The 22348-nt window shown below is 45.1% G+C and overlaps 1 protein-coding gene and 1 long non-coding RNA gene across 5 annotated transcripts in view; both read right to left on the reverse strand.

Annotated features, from left to right (window-relative positions):
* Positions 1-251: 251 nt before the first annotated feature.
* Positions 252-14522, reverse strand: PSG4 (pregnancy specific beta-1-glycoprotein 4). Of its 4 annotated transcripts, none has more exons than XM_008966589.5 (6): positions 13044-14522; positions 11462-11827; positions 5547-5825; positions 2544-2822; positions 1889-2143; positions 252-938 (listed from the first exon to the last, which is right to left on the reverse strand). In XM_008966589.5, exons 1-6 carry the CDS (start codon positions 13105-13107, stop codon positions 922-924), a joined length of 1260 nt encoding a protein of 419 aa, XP_008964837.3. In that variant the 5' UTR covers positions 13108-14522; the 3' UTR covers positions 252-921. The 4 variants fall into 4 exon arrangements, with proteins under 4 accessions (XP_008964837.3, XP_008964839.3, XP_024782191.3 ...); XM_024926423.4 differs by lacking the exon at positions 252-938 and adding an exon at positions 1490-1533; XM_008966591.4 differs by lacking the exon at positions 2544-2822.
* A 4837-nt stretch (positions 14523-19359) lies between these two features.
* The window catches only part of LOC130541006 (uncharacterized), a 36868-nt gene continuing 33879 nt past the window's right edge, over positions 19360-22348 (reverse strand). Inside the window, exon 9 of the long non-coding RNA XR_008955053.2 lies at positions 19360-20042. This is a non-coding gene — a long non-coding RNA (uncharacterized LOC130541006). The remainder of the gene's footprint in view (positions 20043-22348) is intronic.

A 22348-nucleotide genomic window follows, 5' to 3' on the forward strand; every position in this document is an offset into this window, starting at 1 on the left:
GGACTGGAAGAAGGTAAGTGCTGCTGGGTATCCCATGTTCTGTCTCAGCTCTGCAGCTGAAGATTTGGGCCCTGGGCTAGTACAGCCCGGCAGCAGGGGAAGGGTATAGAGGAATGGCTGCATATCAGGACCAAGTCCATGTCATCTTCTTAGGCATTGTTACTGCAGATGGAGGATTCTTTTCAGAGACCTGGCCTGGACACATGGGAGGGCCCACCCCATTCTTTTAAAATTATTTTAAGAGAACAGTGTTAGCAAATGTGGTACATGTTTTATTCTGCTAGAATCAGTATTACTGTCAAGTTTTACAATGTATCTCTTAGGAAATGGTGAGAGCCATCCACACAATGTGCATTTAAAGGAGACTCTACTATAATTTCAGCTTCCCTACTCTTTATAGAAACCATCTTCTCTGCAAACACACAGGCAATATCTCTGTGTTCATTTCTACTGGGAGCCCTGTATGCAAGATGGAGAGAGCCACATTTCCCCTGAGATGTTATGTAAAAGTTTGAGGTTGAGATGACATATCTGACACTCTGTTGTTACCCTCAGAAGCTACTACATGTGAAATTCTAATGACTGCATTATCCTGCCAAGTGAAAGAGGCAGGCATGAGCAAGGACAGTTAAGAGGGATGGGAGCCTTATCATGATGGGGAGTCTTGTTCTGACATCTTGGGAAAAACTGTCCACAGTGTGAAGTCATCAACTTGTTATCCTGGTTTACAGTTTGAGTAGCTGTCGTTATGGTGTCAAACATTTTGGTGAGTTCTGAGTGGCTCACACGTCAGGTACAAGGGTTTTCCCATGAAATTTACATCGAGTTGTCCACCTCCACCTTATAGGGCTTCTGGAACAGAGTGGGTCTTGCTCTTCGTGATTCCATGGGAGAAAATGGAATTGGAGGAACTAGTAGAATTCAGGGTAATATCCAGTCTACAGGTGGATAATAAAAACACAGAAACAATGAACAGAGGTGCAATCTCATAACCGGTGTACTACAGTTTTTATTTTCCACATAATTTTTCTCTCTATGGGCATCTCTAGTTTTACCAATGATAATTTCAGTAGAATAAGTTTGTTTGCAAAATAGGTTGAGCTTCTTCAAACGTGGTCTGATTGTTTACATAAGTGCAGCAAGAGTAGCAATGGACCGTGTAGGCCTCTTTTAAAATTTTCTTTGCTCTAAGTTTTTATAAGGACTCTCAGATTAAACTTTTACAAAACCCTTGAGAATAGGAAGCCAAACCAAGGCTGACTTCAGACTTTGCCTGCAGTTCATGTTGGTTCATTCTATCTATATTCTTGAATATAACATCCCAGTCAAAGCCTTGGTAATATAACCAATGATTTGAAATGTGTCCTGTTACAAACAGAGCAGATTGTTACTGTACTTGTGCAAATATGTGTATTACCATAAACATATCAATACTCATGAATAGTTGCCCAATTCTGGGGCAGTCAGGTAGAGAGCAAAAGTAAATGTTTCAATTACGGTTCCCAAAAGTATAGTTTATTGAACTGCTATAAGCTATAGATAGATTAAAAGAAAAAAATTCCATAAATCTAGAAAACAAACCATTTAAAGAATCAGCAAATTTTCAAATAAAAATCATAAAAATATTATCCTCAATATTGTCAATTATTTCAATGAAATCAATGTTTCTCCTGCTTGGTCTAGGCTGGGAATTTTATAAAGATATCAGCCTGTTTGTTAAAGTTTTGGAAGTTCTTAGACAAATTGGGAGGGTTCAGGAGGAGAATTTGGGATTTGCTTGTGCCCATGGGACACAGGCTGGGAATAAAAATGTTTTCCTGACTCTTCCCTGAATGCCAGATAGACTCCACCTAAAACCCTATTGCCAAGGATGCTGGGATCCACTTACCAGAGACTTCGACTGTCATGGATTTGGAGCTTTCCTTGCCAGTGGCTGAGTTACGAACAGAGCAAGCATAGAGCCCACTATGCTTTGTAGTAATTTGGGGGATAGAGAGCTTTTGTCCCGATAGCTGAAACTTCCCATTAATTGTCCAAGAATACTGTGCCGGTGGATTAGACTCGGCGAAGCAGGACAAGTAGAGGTTTTCTCCTGAACGGTAATAGGTGAATGAAGGGTAAATTCTGGGGAGGTCTGGACCATCTGGCGCAAAGAGAATAAAGCCATAGGTGATGTCATCCGAGGGAAGGGGATGTTCCTGGTCTCTTAAAGGGACACAGTTACCCTCTAAGCCAAGACACACCTTCAAGTCCCAGCCAAACTCCCTCTATGTTCACTGAGCCGAAGCCTGAGGTATTCACCTGTTTCTCCCATCACAAGTTTTAGGCCCCAAGTCTCCCATGACACGAGCGTCCCCTCTCCTTATATTCCTGGTTAAGGCTGTGCCTACCTAGGTTTTCCCAGGGCAGAGAGTCATGGCCACCTCGGATGTCCAGAAGTAAAGGTGTCTATACTTGCACCGGAGAGAGACTGAGAGGCCTGGCCTCTGGTGGTTTGGATTTAAGCTGGTGTCCTGGCCCACAGAGGAACAAAAGATACTCACAGAGGACATTCAGGGTGACTGGGTCACTGTGGATGCCACCATATCGGTCCCGTATTTCACATTGATAAGGTCCTGTTTCATTTCTCGTGACACTTGGTAAAAGGAGGATCCTGTTTTCAATGGGTCGCTTTACCCTGGGACTGACCGGGAGGCTCTGACCATTTAGCCACCAAATGTAGGTGTAGTTCTCACTCTTCGGTTCACAGGTGAAGGTTAAGACATCCTTATTCTCCCTGGGGTTTAAGTTGTTGATTGTGATGTAGGGCTTGGGCAGCTTTGCTGTGTGGATAACAGAGAGAAGATTGTCCTGTGTGGCACCTTTGATTCCTCCACAGGCTTACTTCAGTCAGAGTTGGCATCTCCCACCTCTCAGCCCACCTGAGTCCTTGAAAGCCAATAGCTGGTGCTTCTGTCACAAGAAAGATGCATGATGATCTAAGGGCTCAAAGACTGTGAGGCCACCTGCTCTGTTTTAGGGAAGCACAGACTTTCTCAAGTGTCAATTGAGCAGCAGTGTTGGGTCATGGACAGACACATCAGTGGGAGTCACAGCCCCTTGTACCCCTCCCAGTCCCTCCCTAATCAGTTAACTTGCTGGCTCACCTTGGGTTCCTTACCTGGAATGTGCAACTACTGGGCCCCTTCCAAATTCCATCCTACTTTGCCCCCCTAGATGAGATTTCTCTGCCGCTTCCATTTCAAGGACATTCTAGAGATGAGTAATAATGGGGCTTCCCATTGTCCTGAAACACTGAAGATACTGAGAAGCCTGGCCTGGGACTGGATGTTTCAGCAGAAATAACACAGGGGAGACCAGAGTCAAGCCTGGAGGTCTGTTCAGTCATCAGCCAGTGGAGGCAGAAAGTGGGGCAGTTTTTTGCAGGTGTTTCATGATGACTTACTTGATCCAGTGACCTCTAAAGATAGAGCAGAGTGCAAGGAATGATCTAGAAAGAGTGAAGGGGACAGGCAAGAGCTGGTGGCTTTGGAGCAGAACCATGTTCCCTGTCCTGGGTTCTTTAAGTTTCCTCTCCTTCTGCGGAGAGCAGGTGAGGACCATGTGGATCTTTCCAGAAATACATGTGGACATTTGCAAAAGCAGAACGACTGGTGGAAAGTGTGGGAATGAACTGCTGGAAATCTGGTCCTCATGGACCATGTTTGTTTGATGGATATGAGACAAGTTTGGAGGGAAATTTTGCAAATATTTTCTTTCATTGGACATTCTACTCTCTGATTCCATGGGTTCGACTACCCTAGGGACCTCATGTAAGTGGATTCCAGAGTGAATATGAGAAGAGACTGCTGTTTGCCAGGAGCTGGGAGTGGGGAGAATCAGAAGTTGTTCATGGGTGTGCAGTTTCAGTTATGCAAGGTGGGGAGGTTCTAGAGATCTGCTGTAAAGCCTGATGCCTATAGTTCACACAGACTGAGTATTTCTTATGCATAAGACTTAGGACAAAAAGTGTTTTGGATTTCTGACATTTTTTGATTCTGAAATATTTGTCATATACTTACTGGTTTAGTATCCCAAATCTGAAAGATTCAAAATCTAAAATGCTTCAGTGAGCATTTCTTTTCAGCATCAGATTAGTAGGCAAAAGTGGGAGGTGATAAGCCAAAGATATTCTTGCCCTTTTTTTCTCTCACCACGTTTCTAGCTTGGTGATTAGTTTTTGGTCAATTCCATACTGGCCATGCTGCACTCATATATTTTTTAAGGCTTTGGGATGTGAGAAAGGCTGATTGCTATTTTCTGTCATCAGAACTTTCCACGTTTTCATGGTTGCCTCTTTTTCTCAGTGTTTCTGTTGTGGCAGTCATTAATAAGAGCCTGTCAGTTCAGATTTAGGACAGAGTTTTCTAATTCTGCAAAAAAATGTTACAGGGATTCTGCTAGGGGTTGCATAGAATCTGCAACTCACTTTGGGTAGTATCGTCTTTCTAACAATATTGATTCTTCCAATCCATGAAAATGAAATGTCTTTCCATATATTGATATCGTCTTTAATTTCTTTCAGCAATGTTTTGTAGTTTTCAGGGTATAATCATTTGACCTTTTTGGTTAAACTTACTGCAAAATATTTTATTCCTTTTGATGTTAATGTGAATTGAAATTATTTCCTTAATTTCCTTTCAGATTGTTCATTGTCAGTGTATAGTCTAAAGAATGATCTAGAAAGAGTGAAGGGGACAGGCAAAAGCTGGTGGTTTTGGAGCAGAAACATATTCCCTGTGCTGGATTTTTTATTTTCCCTCTCCCTTTGCAGAGGGCAGGTGGCTCTTCCCTGATAGCTAGATAGAATTCACTGGAAAACATATTGCCAATGCTCCAGGGATCCACTCACCAGGGACTATGATCCTCTTGATTATGAGATTTGTTCCACCAGTGGCTGAGTTATGGATGAAACAGACCTAGACCCCTCTATATGTTTTGGTGATTTGGGGGATAAAGCACACTTGTGCTGATTGCTGGAACTTCCCATCAATCAGCCAAGAATGCTCTGCCAGTGGGTGAGAGTCTGTGAGGCAGGAGAGATTGGGGAATTCCCCTGTATGGTAATAGGTGTATGAGGAAGAAATGGTGGGGGCATCCAGGCCATCTGGAGCAAAGAGAATAAAGTCACAGGTGACATTGTCAGAGGGAAGGGAAAATCCTGGTCTGTGGAAGGGCCACAGTGACCCTGTGAGCCAAGTCGCAACACTGAAGTCCCAGCCAAATCCCCGCTGTGTTCACTGATCTGGAGCCTGAGACCTTCACCTGTTTCTCCCATCACAAGCTGTGGAACCTGGGTCTCCCATGAGAGGAGCAGCCTGTTTTCTCCTATTGTGGATCAAGCCTAGGCCTACTCTGTTTTGCCTGGGGCAGAAAGTCATGGCCAGCTTTGATGTCCAGGGGTAAAGGTCTCTGTACTTGGACCTGAGAGGGACTGAGAGGCCTGGCCTCTGGCCATGTGTATTTGGGATGGCAACCTGGCTCACAGAGGAACAGAGGATACTCACGGAGGAGATTCAGGGTGACTGGGTCACTGCGGCTGGCACTCACTGGGTTCCGTATTTCACATTCATAGGGTCCTGCAATATACTTTGTGACACCAAATATAAAGAGGGTCCTGTTGGTTTTGGACAGCTGCAACCTGTGAGTCTTAGGGAGGCTTTGACCATTCATCCACCACAGGTAGCTTGCGGCTGGAGTCGCAGGATCACAGGTTAACATCACAGCCTCCATGGCCTCCCTGGGATTTAAGTTGCTGCTAGAGATGGAGGGCTTGGGAGTCTCCACTGTGCAGAAAACAGAGAGAGGTTTGCCCTGTGTGGCATCTTTGATTCTTCCAAAGGCATTTTTCAATCAGAGTTGGCATTTCCCACCTCTCAGCCCACCCAAGTCCTTAAAAGCCCATGGAAGATGTGTGTGTTAAAGACAGATGCATGGCAATCTGAGGGCTCAGAGATTGTGAGGCTGCCTGCTTTATGTGGGAGAAGCACAGACTTTCTCAAGTGTGAATTGAGCAGCAGCATTGGGTCATGGAAAGACACAGGACCAGCAGTCACAGACCCGATGCCTCTCTGAGTCCCTCCGACTCCATCTGCCTTCCTGTCCCACCTTGTGGTCCTCACTTGGAGCATGCAGTGCTGGAATCTTCTTAGTTTCAGTCTTACTTTGCCCCCCGAGGTATGTTTTCTCTGCAGCTTCCCTTTCCAAGGACATCCTAGAGATGGATGATGGAACTTCCCATTGTCCTTAAACCCTTTGGGTACTGGAAAGCCTGGCCTGGGACTGGGTATTTCAGCATAAATAACACAGGGGAGACCAGAGTCAAGCCTGGAGGTCAGTTCAGTCATCAGGCAGTGGAGCCACAAGGTGGGGCAGTTTTCCCAGGTGTCTCATAGTGAGTGACTTTAGCCAGTGACTTCTAAAGATAGAGCAGAGTCCAAGGAATGACCTACAAAGAGTGAAGGGGACAGGCAAGAGCTGATAGCTTTGGACCAAGACCATGTTCCCTGTTCTGGGTCCAAGATGCTCCCTTCCCCCTGTAGAGGGCAGGTGAGGACCATGTGGATCTTTCTAGAAATACATGTGGATGTTTGCAAATGCAGAACTGACTGGTGGAAAGGGCGAACATGAACTGATGATGGAAGTCTGGCCCTCATGGACCATATGTGTTTGGTGGATATTAGACCAATATTTGGGAAGAAGTCTTGCAGATACTTTCTCTCATTAGACATTCCACTCTGATTCTGAGTTTGACTACTCTATGTACCTCATATCACTGGATTCCAGAGTGAATCAGAGAGTAGAATAGTAGTTTGCAGGAGTTGGGATCAGGGGAATAGGGTGCTGTTCCATGGTTGTGCGTTTTCAGTTATGCAGGATGAGGAGGTTCTAGAGATCTCCTGTACAGCTTCATGCCTATAGTTCATACAGATAAAATGCTCCTTATGCAGAAAGGTTAAAACAAAGTGTTTTGGATTTCTAATTTTTTAAATTTTGGAATATTTGCCGTATATGTACTGGTTTAGCATCCCAAATCTGAAAAATTTAAAATCCACAGTGCGCCAGTGAGCACTTCTTTTTAGCATCACATCAGTGGTCAGAAGGGTTGAGTTTTGAGCATTTCAGATTGTGGATTTCTGGATTTCCGATGCTCAATTTGGAATACTGTAATTTTCCCGTAAAAAATTGTCAGGAATTTAGACCTCATGTTGTGTTCTGACTCTAGTAACAAAAAAAAAATTTGGAGGAAACATTAAAATGTTTTCATAAGTGGAAACTTTTACTGATGATCCAAACATCTAAGATCAATTGCTGGTAGTAGTATTTCTCTTGAGACCAAAATAAGGTTTAGGTGTGCCGTGAATTCCAGCAGGATCACATTATGCTCAAAGAAAGATGCCAAAGGTGATTTGAAATTAGCAACTCCTTAAGTAGAGAGAGTCCCGTTAAAAGGACAGAACTGGTCAGTGCATCAATTACATAAAGGGAGGAAGGATGCCAAATTAAAAGAAGTGATGTGTGTTATGTTAGTAAATATAGAAAGAACTCCCTGCTTCTAATTTCTGTGCAGAGTTAGGAAAAATGGGGAGGACCCCAAAACAGGTATGTGGAATGCTTTCTTCATTTTCTGTTAAGCTCAGGAAACACCACTAGAGTTTAAGTTTGTGTGAAATAGGAAGAGTCTAAGTGAGATGCCAATGGCTCATGTGTCTGCCCACATGAAGAACTCTAACTTATGAAAATGGCATCATCATGAGGAAACAGTTGTATGTGGCACAGGCAGTAAAACCATCAGATAGCACCCACCTGGCCACCTCCAACTGGTCCGCAACACCACCAGTATTCCCATTATGTGTATGTTACAGTCTCTGTAGTTGTCCCACAACTACAAAATTTAGAAATTGCTATTGTCAAAAAATATATTAAATATGAAATTGAATATGTTGTTCCACTTTTTTTCCCCACCCTTTTTAAACTTTCCTCTTTCAGTTTTGGAAGTTTCTATTGACACATCCTCAAGCTAGGGGTTCCTTCCTCAGCAGTGTGCAGTCTACCAGTAAGCATCAAAAGCATTCTTCATTTCTCTAACAGCATTTTTTTTTTTTCTGAGACAGAGTCTCGCTCTGTTGCCCAGGCTGGAGTGCAGTGGCATGATCTCAGCTCACTGCAAGCTCTGCCTCCCGGGTTCATGCCATTCTCCTGCCTCAGCCACCCAAGCAGCTGGGACTACAGGCATCCACCACCAAGCCCGGCTAATTTTTTGTATTTTTAGTAGAGACAGGGTTTCACCCTGTTAGCCAGGATGGTCTCCATCTCCTGACCTTGTGCCTGCCTTGGCCTCCCAAAGTCCTGGGATTATAGGCATGAGCCACTCAGCCCAGCCATCTCTGAGGGATTTTAATGAGTTGTTGACTTTTTACTTAGTGTTAGAATGGAGTCACAAATTTTAAGCTTGTTTTATGCCTGACAGGAAGCCAGAAGTCTCTAGGAAGTGACAGGAGAATGTGAGCTGCATAGCAGGTTGAGGATGGAGTCCCAAGTGATACAGGAGAAATGAGTCCATGGGCTTTGGGGACTGCAGGCCTGTCCAGCCTCTGACAACCTGGTGAGTCAGTGCAAAGATTACAGCAGTGACAGCAAACTAGCATGTCTGACTCCATCTGGCATCTAGTCTCAGGCTGGCTGTCCTCACTCGTTTCTGGGCATAGGCCAGGCTAACCTTGGGAGGAATTTAGTTTATGGTTTGACTTTGAAGCAAGAATGATAATAGTTCCTCCATAAAACTAACACCCTTATTTTGCCCAGGGACTGCCTTTGTCAAACTAGTGAAAGACCATGAGATTAAGATTATAGGAGGGAACTGAATTCTGCTAAAATGTAGGCACAGTTTGTATAATCCCTGACTGCTCCAAAGTCATTTGGCCAGAGTTTACAAAATTTGTAACTAATTGCTCCTATAGATAACATCACTATTGTAGAAAGCGAGATTGGTCTTTTGAGATGTTTCTCATTCTTTTGCATTCTGGCAACCGGCTGACCTCATTCATACCTATGACTAATGGCTCAGCCAGTCATGTGGTCCTACCTAGAGGCGGATTCTAGCACAAACAGATCATTTCCCTCCGCCCGCATGATTCCATCACCAAACAATCACCAAAAAATGAGCAGTACTCAATTTTTAGTCCTGTGACCCTGAAACTATCCTTGAAAATCTCTAACCCCTGATCCACTGCTGATCCACTGGGGAGGCTGATTTGAGTACTAATAAACCTCCGTCCTCCTGTTTGGCAGACTTGGAGTCATTAAAATCTTTCTTGACTACAAAACACCATTTCAATAATTGTTTTGTGTGTGTATGTGCGGAAGGCCAGAAGAACTTGTTTGGCAATTATGAGTGGATGGAGGAACTGCCTATCCCTGTCCCATTGTCTTGTCCACAGGTCAGCCTCACAGAGGGAAAGAGCCTTGAAGGGAGTACAGTGGAAGCTCATTCTCTTAGTGACCTGGGGACATTGGCTCGAGATGAAGCCTGGCAGGAGTGGCAACTCCAGGTGATTTCTGTGCCTTTCCTATTTCCTAGGAGGTGGGCCAGGCCACAGTGTTAGGAGGAAGGGAACAGAACAGCCAGCCTAGTTAGAGAGAGTGTCTGGGGAATGCCTAGGGGTGGGGGAAGAAGCTGTGCAGGACAGGGCTTGCCAGTCAGAATGAAGTGGGAGGAAGATGAGAGACACAGAGAAGCAGAGAGAGGCAGAGACACCATGGCAGTGAGCAGTGAGGGAGACACTGACTTCAGAGACCCCAGGGACCAGGTGCCCCAGTTCCACAGTCCAGGACCAAAGAGCCCTGAGAACCCTCTGGTGGCCAAAGAGCTTCAGAATTACATGAGGTGGGGTGGCTTTAGGGGCAAGAGGTAGTGGGGGGATGAAACATGGGTGTCAGCCTCTGAAGGACAAGGGACAGGTGTGGCTAGAACCTCCTAGGATTCTGCATCCAAGATCCAGTCTCTAAAGAGGTTTTGGATCATTTATTTCTTCATTCCATTCCTTCATTTGTTATGGGAGAGCTCCTGAGTGTGTCTCTCTCGCTGGGCCTGTACTGGTGTAGGGTATGAGTGGGGAAAGAAAACAAGGTCCTCTCCTTGATCATCTCATGACAGTGACATGGGCACTTTGGGAAACACAGGATTTCACATTCAGTGATAGGGGTTAAGATCTGAGGGGGAGGCCTGGACATTTTTTTTGCACTGACTCTGATGGTTGAGGCAGGTGATTTAGTTCTGGAGTACGGACTAATCAGCTGACCATTTGCTCTCACTTCTCTGAGGTTTGGATGCCTAAGAAGAGAGGATTTGAGCCAATAAATGACTATAGGGTGCTTGGAACCCAGTAAGCCCTCAGTTCTGGTGGAGGAGAGGATGGGCCTGTGGCTGCAGACAGACCTCATATGACCCAGATCTCCCCTTTGTGTTGGTGTGACTCTGGTTCAGTGACTGTGCCTTCCTGTGCCTCAGTTTTCTCTCAATCAAATAAGCTAAATGGCAAATGGACTGTGGCTTTTCATGCTATCTGTGAATAAATGTTAAAGTATTCACAGTCACCTGACCTAATGCTTGGCACAGTGGAGGTTTCACACAAACAGCATTTATTATTAATTTGCTTCCATGAGATAACACCTTTACATCAGATCCCTGTGGACAAGCTGCTACCAGGTACATCTTCTCTCTTCTGTTTCTGCTTCCGGGGACATTAGACTTTCTATGGACTGTCCTAAGCCTTCTAAGGGAGTTGGCTGATGGCCTACAAAGCTTGTCTTTCTGTCCTCTCCACTCTGAGTGTCAGGTGACGAAAGCTCTGCCCTTGCCCAGATGAGGCTCTGAGGGCTGAGCCCTGGCTGGTGAGCAGCTCCAGGAGACACAGTCCTCAGACAGCTGGTAAATTCTTGGTCCCAGTAAGACCTTCCCAAGAAGCCACAATCCAGCACTGGCACAGGCTCCTCAGCTTTATCTGGAGCAAGGATTTAGGGACAGGTGTCTGGCGTTGAGGCTTCTAGAGCTGAGCTGCTCTGAGAGTATCTCAGGGGGCCCCTCAGGCCAGCCCTACTCAGTTCTCCAGGGTCTTTCTCAGGGTCAAATTTATGAAGAGGGCATGAGGTGCTTGGCTGAGACTGATCTCCTCCTGCTGAGTCCCCCATCAGACTCTCCTTCCTCTGCAGCAAGTGTCTGCAGGGTCTGGATGCCGGAAAGGAATTCTGATCTGTTGAAATTTGTCTCCTCTGTGTGTGTACTGCACTAAATGCCCGAACCCCAGCATGGGACTTAATGCAGAGAGGGACACAGGCAGAGTCCAGGCCTGAGAATCCTGTGTGTGTGAAGTAGAAATGATCCCTGCCCCCCAACACCCAGGGATCATGTGGAAGCACTCACGGTATAAGGTGAAGGTGAAATGTCCAGTTACTCCTCCAGTCCCATCACCTCGTTTTATGATGTGTAAGGTGTAGGATCCTGCGTCCTCCCAGGTGACATTCTGGATCAGCAGGGATGCGTTGGAATATACTGTTTCTCTTCCACTGTATGCAGGCCCATATATAATTCTTTGACTGTCTACTACATATGATGTAATGTAATGGTAGAGGTATGTCATTTGCCCTTTGTACCAAATGTAGCCAGCAAGATTCTGGGGCAAATTGTGGACAAGTAGAAGAACATCCTTCCCCTCAGAAACTTTGGGTGGCAGGGCTTCAATCGTGACTTGGGCAGTTGTGGGCAGGTTCCAGAAGTTTAAAAGTGATGCTAGGAGGTACAGAGAGCATCAGTTAATATTGAGACCTATGTATTGGGGTGAAAAGATGGGTCCTGAGAAGGTCTCTTCAATCCTCAGCCTTGAAGACACACAAACACACACATACAAACACATACACACACTAAAGGGGTGTGAGTGTATGTGTGTGTGTCCTACTGTCCTACTAGGTCAAGATCAGCTGCATGACCCCCATTCCTTCAACACTTCTGACCTTGGCATTTTTCTGTTTGCAATCCTCTTCCCCAGGGGTCTGCACGGCCCCCTCCACACTGCTCTCAGGTCCTGCTCACATCAGGGCATCCTTAGACTTCTTTCCTGACACCTCCTTCAGAGACCCTGGGTCTTCCCTTTCTGACCTTTCCCTGCTCTGCTCCCTCCAGGGTTCTTGTCAACACCTGATCTCACATTCTAGATCGCTTAGCATGTCTGTCTTCCTCCCATGACAGCGTGAGCTCCGTGATTACAGTGACTTTTGTGATCTTGGTTTCACCCCAGTGCTTGGAACAGGCTGCAGACTCCTGTAGATGTGAGAGTTCTCAGGGCCTTCCATGCCCTGGGTGGTTTTTTTCCCCCAATTGTTGAGGTTTTTTGCTGAGGACAGTGTTTCATGTCCTGCTTATATTTTCATTTGAGGTGTCATCTGATATAGTTATTATTATCATTTTTCAAAATATAGTGGCCCCTGATGATTAATCAGGAAAACAGAACACTTAAGATTTTCCTACCACTTACCAATTCCGCTTCAATGTGACTTTCCTGTTTTGACCCTCTGGTGTATTTTCCCCCATCCAGGCTCCAACAGAGCCTTCTTTCCCTTTTTTTCTTTTTTCTTTTTTTCCTTGTTTCGTTTTTTTTTTTTGAGACGGAGTCTTGTCCTGTCACCCAGACTGGTGTGCAGTGGTGCTATCTTGGCTAGCTGCAACTTCTGCCTCGTGGGTGCACGTGATTCTCCTGCCTCAGCCTCCTGAGTAGCTATGATTACAGGAGCACACCACTATACCTGGTTAATTTTTTGTATTTTTAGTAGAGAGAGGGCTTCACAGTGTTGGCCAGACTGATCTTGAACTCCTGATCTCGTGATCCACCCAACTCAGCCTCCCATAGTGCTAACTTCTTTCATTTTTTGGAACCCCATCCTCTCCAGGAGACCCCATCCAGTCACTCTGCTTCCTCCTCCTGTCCTCTCCCAGGAAGTTCTCTCCTCACCTGTGAGCAGGAGCCCCTTCCAGGTGATGAGCTGTGTGCAGGGAGGGGCTGAGAGGGGCCCCATGGTCTCTGCTGCCTGCGTGTTCTCCTCTGTGGAGATAAGCCTAGGATCCAGAAGCTTCCTGAGTACGGCTGTCAGCTGTGCTGTCCTTCCTCCTTCTGTGCTGAGCCTCTTCCCGGGGCAGGAGCACTTCCCAAGCTCATGGGCGGGGTCAGGCCCAGGACACCTCTCTGTCCCCTCCTCTCTCAGTTCTGCCTCCTTGTCCCTCCTTTTTTTCCTTTTGTCTGTGTTTCAGGTCCCTGGGAATTGTGGAGGCCTCTGCATTTTTCAGCGGTGATTCTTTCACCAAACCTCAACACACACTTTGTGCAGACACACATACACACACACACAGAAGAGACACACACAGACCCACACAGTCACACACATACCCTGCAGGTTGGGCAAGCAGAGTCCTGGGCCTCAGCCTCCTGCTGTACCCATGGCTCTGGGGTGGGGTGCACATTCATACCTTTTACCCTCTTCCATCCTCATCTGGCTCTCCCCTTCAGTGCAGGAGCTGCACAAGGTTCCCGTCACAGTGACGTCCCATTGTGCTGTGGGTGAGCTGTGTGTTGTCTGGTAAGAGGGACCCTTCCTTTCTCTAATCGTGTCTAGCTTGGCTGCAGCTTCCAAGGATGAACATTCAGTACCTGGGTTTCCCAGAGGAAACTATCCATCCTGGAGGTGTGCAGGGTGAATCTCTCATGCCTCTTGGGAGGAGAGGCCTGTGCTGATTGCTCAGTGGGGCTGTGAGGCCCATAGTCAAAGGGACAGTTCTCGGTCACTCTATGGCTCCCTGGGGTCTGGCGGCTGAGCTGGAGCTCAGGGTTTCTCATGTTCTCCCTGACCACCTTTGATGTCTTCTCTTCTCTGCCCAGCTGATTGTCCTGTGGTCACCACACCTTCCCCGTGGTGGTGCAGGAGGAAGTGGGGAGTTACACAGGAACCCCGCGGGACATGGCTCGTTGAGACGCAGGAGGGGGAGCCTGGGACAGAGCAGGGGTTCAGAGCTGGAGAGATTCATCCCGACTTACTCCGTGGCCATGGTGGGCTCAGCCCTCCCAGTGCTGACATACCCAGGGGTCTGTCCTGAGGGTTTTGACCTGGCCAAGCTGCTGTGTGTAGAGGAGGAACAGGCAGTGGCCAGAGATCCTGTCTGGAGGGAAGTTGCTCACACCTGAGAGGGCGGGTGGGGGTGAGTTGTGTTATGGGAGCAAGGAAAAATAACACCCCCCTTCTCCCCGCAAGCACACAGGAGACGTCTGTCTTCCCAAGGGACAGCTGGTGGTAGGTGGCCACATCCCGGATGGTGCCTGTGTGTGACCATCACACGCTCTCTGGGCCCCCTGGGCTGCAGCGGGCAGGCAGGACACAGGGTTCCTGGCTGATTCCCGGGGAGGCTGTGGGCCCTCAGGCAGCCGCTGTTCTGTGTCAGCGCTAGGCTTGGCCTGGGATGCCCCAGAGAACAGGACAGATGGAGCAGGGGCAGGCATTTAGGGAGCAGTGACAGAAAGAGTTGATGAGGATGGAGGGAGGTCACGAGGGGAAAGCATCCAGTGTGGCGTCGCGTGCACCATCGCTGCCCTGGGAGATGCCTTCAGCTGGGCCCAGGGAAGGAGCAGGTGTGTGGGGCTGGAGCTACCTACAGAGGGAGTGGTGTTAGGTTGGCGGCCGCCAGGTCAGAGAGGAGCTGACAGAGTCCGTGTTGGGAGCATGGAGGGCGCTGAAGACTTGGGCCGAAGTGACCCTGGTGAGGGTGGACCCTGCTGGGGTGTGGGTTCCGCTGAGGGATGTTGGCATCCCCTGGGAAGGCTCCAGGCTGGGAGGGATTCTGTCGCCCTCTGGTGGACAGGGAGGGAAGTGTGAATGGCAGCAATCCCAGGCCAGGCTGCATGTTTTATTCCATGTGGATCTGCACACTTCACACGAGGTCACACATATGTTATGTTACAGCTCCGTCACCTTCCAGCCCCGTGAGTCCCAGTCTCTGTGGCTCTATGTTCACTGTTCTCCCTCTTTCACAATCAGATGTCCCAAATGCAGATTTTTGTCACCTTCTGTGAGTTTGTGTTTGTGTGCAGTAGGCGGCACTGTGTATACCCTGGGGGCAGTGATGTCTGGGGCTGAGCAGTGCACGTGGGCTTGGGAGCAGAAGAGGGAGCAGCAGGATGGGAAGATCAATATCAGGGGGGCAGGGACAAGTCATTTTCTTTTTCTCACTCCCAGGGACCAGAACCCAGGATTCTGACTCCAGGGCACAGTACCACACCCTGCTGGTGTCCCTGGATATCATGATGCTCATAGTGTCATGTTGCCTTGGCATTCATTTTTTAAGGTGTAAGTTTATTTGCCTCAAATCAGAGGCAGGGCTTGGTCACCATGGCAGTTTTCAATACTGTATCTGGTTCAAGTGACTCCAGTTGGTGGCCAGAGATAAAATATTAGAGGCATCTCTCCTGCTTGGTGTGCTGGACTCCCCTCTCTGCAGATGCTTCTTTAAGCTGATAATTCTGACATTCGCCCTCACATTTAAAGTGACCTCCTCTCAGTCACAGCGTGAGCTCCTGGTCCCAGTGTTTGTTGCTTGCTTTGAACACATCCATTAAAGCTCCCTGCTGGAAACCTGTCAGATAACACCCTGGACTTAATAAAGCCTGGGCTCACTGACCTCTGTGTCTGTGGTCTCCAAGTGTGCCGAGGGCTCCCTAGTGTCTGTAAGTAGTACAAGAACTTACATTTTCACTTTGTGGTTGTATCATTGTAGCCTCACATGCCATCCAGAGCCTGACACTGAGGCTGTCCTATGGGACCTGTGCTGGTTGAGCCCCTGCTGGAGCTCTTGTTTTGGGGCCTCTGGTTCTCCTGGATACAGGAGCTTCCAGCTAACTTGATTGAAAACCTGATGCCTTTCATTGAAACACTGGCTCAGATGATGGATTCATGGGCTTCAGCTGCCATAACAAACACCTTAGCCTGGGTGAATTAAATAATAGAAATCTATTTTTCACAGTTCTGTGAATAATGTGCTATTTTAACCACTTTAAAATCCACGATCAAGTGAAATTAACCACATACACCTTGTTAAATTACCATCACCACTATTTTCCCTAGAAAATTTTTATCATTTTAAACTGAAACTTTGTATCTTTTAAGCAATAACTCTTTGTAAGTTCTATTCTAGACCTTGATCATCTCTACTCTGTCTCTATGAATTTGCCTATTCTTGATGTTTCATATAAATGGAAGTATACAATTATGTTATTTTGTTTCTGACATATTTCACTTAGCATAATGTTTCCAAAGTCCATGCATGTTCCAGCGGGTGTCAGAGCTTCATTCCTCTTCATGGCAGATTAACATTCTGTTGTATGTGTCACCATATTTATTTATTCATGTGTTGATGAACACTTGGATTGTTTTCATATTTTATCTTTTGTGAATAATGCTGCAATCAACATTCCCATGCAAGTACCTGTTTGAGTCCCTGGATTTAATTTTTTGAGTATATACCTAGGAATGGGTGTTCTTTCAAATGAGAATTCTATGATTAGCTTTTTGAGAAACAGCAAAACTGTTTCTCCTAGTGGCTGTACCTTTTTATATTCTCACCAGCAATGTATGAAGATTTCAAATTCTACATAATACTGCTACTTGTTATTTAACATTTTAAAAGAATGGTAGCGAGTTTTGTAGGTGTGATGTGGTGTCTCATTGCAGCTTTGACTTTGTATTTTCCTAATGACTATTGATGTTGAGTATCTTTTCATGTCCTTCTTGACTATTTGTATATCTTCTTTGAAGAAATGTCTATTTGAGTCTTTTGCCCATTTATAAATTGGATGATTTGTCCTTTCTTTATTGAGTTGTAGCTAGTTCTTGATATTATCTGAACATGAAAACTGCCTATATGTGGTTTGCAAGTATTTTCTCTCATTCGGTGTCTATTAAATATTTTCTTGATAATTTCCTTTGATGCACAAAAGGCTCACATCTTGATAAAGCCCAATTTATCTTTTTTTCTTGTTTCTCATGCTTTTGTATCATATCTAAGAATCCATGGCACATTTGAGGTCATCAGTATGTACCTCTGTGTCTATTTTAAGATGTTTTTATGGTTATAGGTCTTATATTTAACTCGCTGATCAATTTTTTAGAGAATTGTTTCATATGGTGGGAGGTAGAGTTATGTAAATTCACTGTTTTGCATGTGGTTATCTAGTTGTTTCTGCACTATCATTTGAAAGAAGAATTGTTAATCCATTAAATTGTCTTGACACCCTCTTCAAAGAGTAATTGATCATAAGTGTGAGGGTTTATTTCTAGACTCTCAATTCTATCCCATTTTTCTTTATGTCCATTCTTTTGCCAGCAGCTTCTGTTTTAATAATTGCACTCCTTTGCGAGGTTTCAAATAAAGTTCAAGCCTACAATTTATTTTGGCAAGATTATTGTGGCTATTCAGCGTTCCTTTTCTGAAAGGTGGAGAGGCCAATGTTTCACCATTGGGAAAGCCTTTTCTGTCTTCTTCAGGGGGAAATTTGGGAGAACCTTTTAAGAAACTTTATCTAAGTAGGTAAACTCTCACCACTTTATTTGCTGAAGTGCTATGTTAAAGTGTGCATTGCCTCTTGTGGAAGAATTGTGAGACCCTGGAAGCACCTGCCCACGTGGTGAGAGACAGTGAATTCCACAATGAGGGGCAGAGAGGACGTTGTCTTGGGATACAGTGTTGTTGGGGGAGTTGTATACATCTCTATTTCTTTGTCTCTGTACAGTGGGTGTAGGGACCAGCCCCACAGGGTCGGTGGGTTTTTCTCCCCGTGTGTGGAGACAAGAGATTGTAGAAATAAAGACACAAGACCAAGAGATAAAAGACAGCTGGGCCCGGGGAACCACTACCACCAAGATGCGGAGATCGTTAGTGGCCTCGAATGCCAAGCTGTGGTGATATTTATTGGATACAAGACAAAGGGGCAGGATAAGGAATGTGAGCCATCTCCAATGATAGGTAAGGTCACATGGGTCATATGTCCACTGGACAGGGGGCCCTTCCCTGCCTGGCAGCCAAGGCAGAGAGCTAGAGGAGAAAGAGAGAGAGAGCTTACACCATTATTTCTGCTTATTACAGACTTTTAGTACTTTCACTAATTTGCTACTGCTAACTAAACGGCAGAGCCAGTTGTACAGGATGGAACATGAAGGTGGACTAGGAGCGTGACCACTGAAGCACAGCATCACAGGGAGACAGTTAGGCCTCTGAATAACTGCGGGTCGCCCTGACTAATGTCAAGCCCTACACAAGAGGTGGAGGAGCAGAGTCTTCTCTAAACTCCCCAGGGAAAGGGAGACTCCCTTTCCCGGTCTGCTAAGTAGTAGGTGTTTTTCCTTGACACTGAGGCTACCACTAGATCATGGTTTGCCTGGAAACCGGCATCTTCCCAGACGCTGGCATTACCACTAGACCAAGGAGCCCTCTAGTGGCCCTGTCTGGGCATAACAGAAGGCTCGCACTCTTGTCTTCTGGTCACTTCTTACTATGTCTCCCCAGCTCCTATCGCTGTATGGCCTGGCTTTTCCTAGGTTATGATTATAGACCAAGGATAATTATAATATTAGCAATGCTACCAACTAATGATTAATGATATTCATATATAATCATATCTAAGATCTATATCTGGTGTAACTATTCTTTTATATTTTATTATACTGGAACAGCTGGTGTCCTCGGTCTCTTGCCTCGGCACCTGGGTGGCTTGCCGCTCACAAGTGGGCATCTCCATTGGACACAGTAGGTTTTGAAATCCTTGTTTATCCTCTGGGGTCTGGGTCTTGGCTTACCTGTTAGCTGCAGCTGAAAGAGGTGTCTGCTAAGGCAATGACACCTGTGGGGAGAAGAAGGATTCAGCAGAGTGAAAGTAGCTGGGACTCAGAGAAGCCAGGAAAGTCTGACTCTTAGAAACTGTGGGTCAGCAGATGGGTGTCCTCAGGGATAAATGGGCCATGCCAGTAGCCACTGCAGTGGACTGGAAGAAGGTAAGGGATGCTGGGTATCCCATGTTCTCTGTCAGCTCTGCAGCTGAAGATTTGGGCCCTGGGCTGGTACGGCCCTGCAGCAGGGGAAGGGTATACAGGAATGGCTGCATATCGGGACCAAGTCCATGTCATCTTCTTAGGCATTGTTACTGCAGATGGAGGATTGTGTTCAGAGACCTGGCCTGGACACATGGGAGGGCCCACCCCATTCTTTTAAAATTATTTTAAGAGAACAGTGTTAGCAAATGTGGTACATGTTTTATTCTGCTAGAATCAGTCTTACTATCACGTTTTACAATGTATCTCTTAGGAAATGGCAAGAGTCATCCACACAATGTGCATTTAAAGGGGACTCTACTATAATTTCAGCTTTCCTACTCTTTGTAAAAACCATCTTCTCTGCAAACACACAGGCAATATCTCTGTATTCATTTCTATTGGGAGCCCTGTATGCAAGGTGGAGAGAACCACATTTCCCCTGAGATTTTACGTAAAAGTTTGAGGTTGAGATGACATATCTGACACTCTGTTGTTATCCTCAGAAGCTACTACATGTGAAATTCTAATGACTGCATTATCCTGCCAAGTGAAAGAGGCAGGCATGAGCAAGGACAGTTAAGAGGGGTGAGAGCCTCATCATGATGGGGAGTCTTGTTCTGACATCTTGGGAAAAACTGTCCAGTGTGAAGTCATCAACTTGTTGTCCTGGTTTACAGTTTGAGCGGCTGTTGTTATGGTGTCAAACATTTTGGTGAGTTCTGAGTGGCTCACGCTTCAGGTACAAGGGTTTTCCCATGAAATTTACATTGAGTTGTCCACCTCCAGCTTATAGGGCTTCTGGAACAGAGTGGGTCTTGCTCTTAGTGATTCCATGGGAGAAAATGGAATTGGAGGAACTAGTAGAATTCAGGGTAATGTCCAGTCTACAGGTGGATAATAAAAACACAGAAACAATGAACAGAGCTGCAATCTCATAACCGGTGTACTACAGTTTTTATTTTCCACATAATTTTTCTCTCTATGGGCATCTCTAGTTTTACCAATGATAATTTCAGTAGAATAAATTTGTTTGCAAAATAGGTTGAGTTTCTTCAAACGTGGTCTGATTCTTTACATAAGTGCAGCAAGAGTAGCAATGGACCATGTAGGCGCTCTTTTAAAATTTTCTTTGCTCTAAGTTTTTATAAGGAATCTCAGATTAAACTTTTACAAACCTCTTGAGAATAGGAAGCCAAACCAAGGCTGAGTTTAGACTTTGCCTGCAGTTCATACTGGTTCATTCTATCTATATTCTTGAATATAACATCCCAGTCAAAGCCTTGGTAATATAACCAGTGATTTGAAATGTGTCTTGTTACAAACAGAGCAGATTGTTGCTGTACTTGTGGAAATATCTGTATTACCATAAACATATCAATACTCATGAATAGTTGCCCAATTATGGGGCAGTCAGGTAGACAGCAAAAGTAAATGTTTCAATTACGGTTCCCAGAAGTATAGTTTATTGAACTGCTATAAGCTATAGATAGATTAAAAGAAAAAAATTCCATAAATCTAGAAAACAAACCATTTAAAGAATCAGCAAATTTTCAAATAAAAATCATAAAAACATTATCCTCATTATTATCAATTGTTTCAATGAAATCAGTGTTTTTCCTGCGTGGTCTAGGCTGGGAATTTTATGAAGATATCAGCCTGTTTCTTAAAGTTTTGGAAGTTCTTAGACAGTCCAGTGCTATAATCTGAAAGTTATTAGAAACTTGTATTAAAGAGTTCTTGTCAGCATCTTTTCCATAAATCTCCTTGAAAAGGAAGCAATTTTGGACTGTAGCTGATTGGAAATGCTTTGAGGAAGAATAAAAACAACATCTGTGAATGACAAAGATTTTAAATGACTATGGTTAAAACTCTGATGAGAATTCATTATGATAACACAGCTCACATAAAAAGTTAGTTACTTCTGTGGTATATGACATTATGGCTGATAACATATTTAATTTCTAGGAATCTCATACAATTTCTGGAACAATCATATCAGTAACATATCCATTAATATAACATAGAGAAAGTTTAGCATCCTTTACCACTTATGATTTGAAAATGCTTTTCATATAATTTTACATATCAAATAAAGTGACTTTTCCATGTAGCTTGTGATTCTCAGCAGGATTACTGAGGTCTTTGTGGAGGCCATTAATGAATAGGGCCAGGAAAGTATAGGCTTATGTATGCTGAAAAATTTCCCTAGATAATTCCAATACTCCCAGCTAATAAGCATTAATTTAGGTCTAAGTTTTACCTATTAGAACAGCTGTTCTTTATCCTGGTTACACATTAGTAGCATCTGGGAAGACTTAAAAACTAACAATGCCTGCCAGATGCAGTGGCTCATGCCTGTAATCCCAGCACTTTGGGAGGCTGAGGCAGGTGGATCATGAGTTCAGGAGATCGAGACCATCCTGGCTAACACGGTGAAACCCTGTCTCTACTAAAAATACAAAAAAATTAGCCGGGTGTGGTGGTGGTTGCCTGTAGTCCCAGCTACTTGGGAGGCTGAGGCAGGAGAATGGCGTGAACACAGGAGGTGGAGTTTGCTGTGAGCTGAGATGGTGCCACTGCATTCCAGCCTGGGCAACAGAGTGAGACTCTGTCTCAAAAAAAAAAAAAAAATTACCAATGCCTGAGTCTCACTTTAGACCATTAAATTGGATCCTCTGGGTGGGGCTTGGGCATCCATTTAAAAAAACATTTTCCGGTGATTCCAATGTGTAGCTGTATTTCCCCTCAGATTTCTCTGATTTCTTGTGGCATTCACTTTTTTTCTATTTTGGTATTATAATTATTTTTCTGGTCTTATCATCTATCTTAGGCTTTATGTTCCTTGGGGTAGAAACCTTGCCTTCTTCATTTCTGTATCGTTCATGAACATATGAGTTGGTCATCAGGAAAAGGTTCTCAATCACAGGTAGGTTGTGTTCTGAGTCTCAGGTTTACACATTAATGCTGGAGTCATTTTCCTCTGTGAGGTCAGAGGTTGCTTGTGATGAAGGGTATGGGTAAGCCCATAATGCAGATGGTAGATGGGAGATCACACTGTTTTTAGCCATAGCATTGGAACTAAGCATTCCATGTGTATATCAGGTGGAAGGGAAGGGATGTGTAGACAGACAGATTTAATTAGAATGGAGGAATTACACTAGGGAATAGAGGGAATGGAAGCAATAAAAAT

The sequence above is a fragment of the Pan paniscus genome, chromosome 20 (genome assembly GCF_029289425.2).
Source record: "Pan paniscus chromosome 20, NHGRI_mPanPan1-v2.0_pri, whole genome shotgun sequence".
Taxonomy (NCBI): Eukaryota; Metazoa; Chordata; class Mammalia; order Primates; family Hominidae; genus Pan; species Pan paniscus.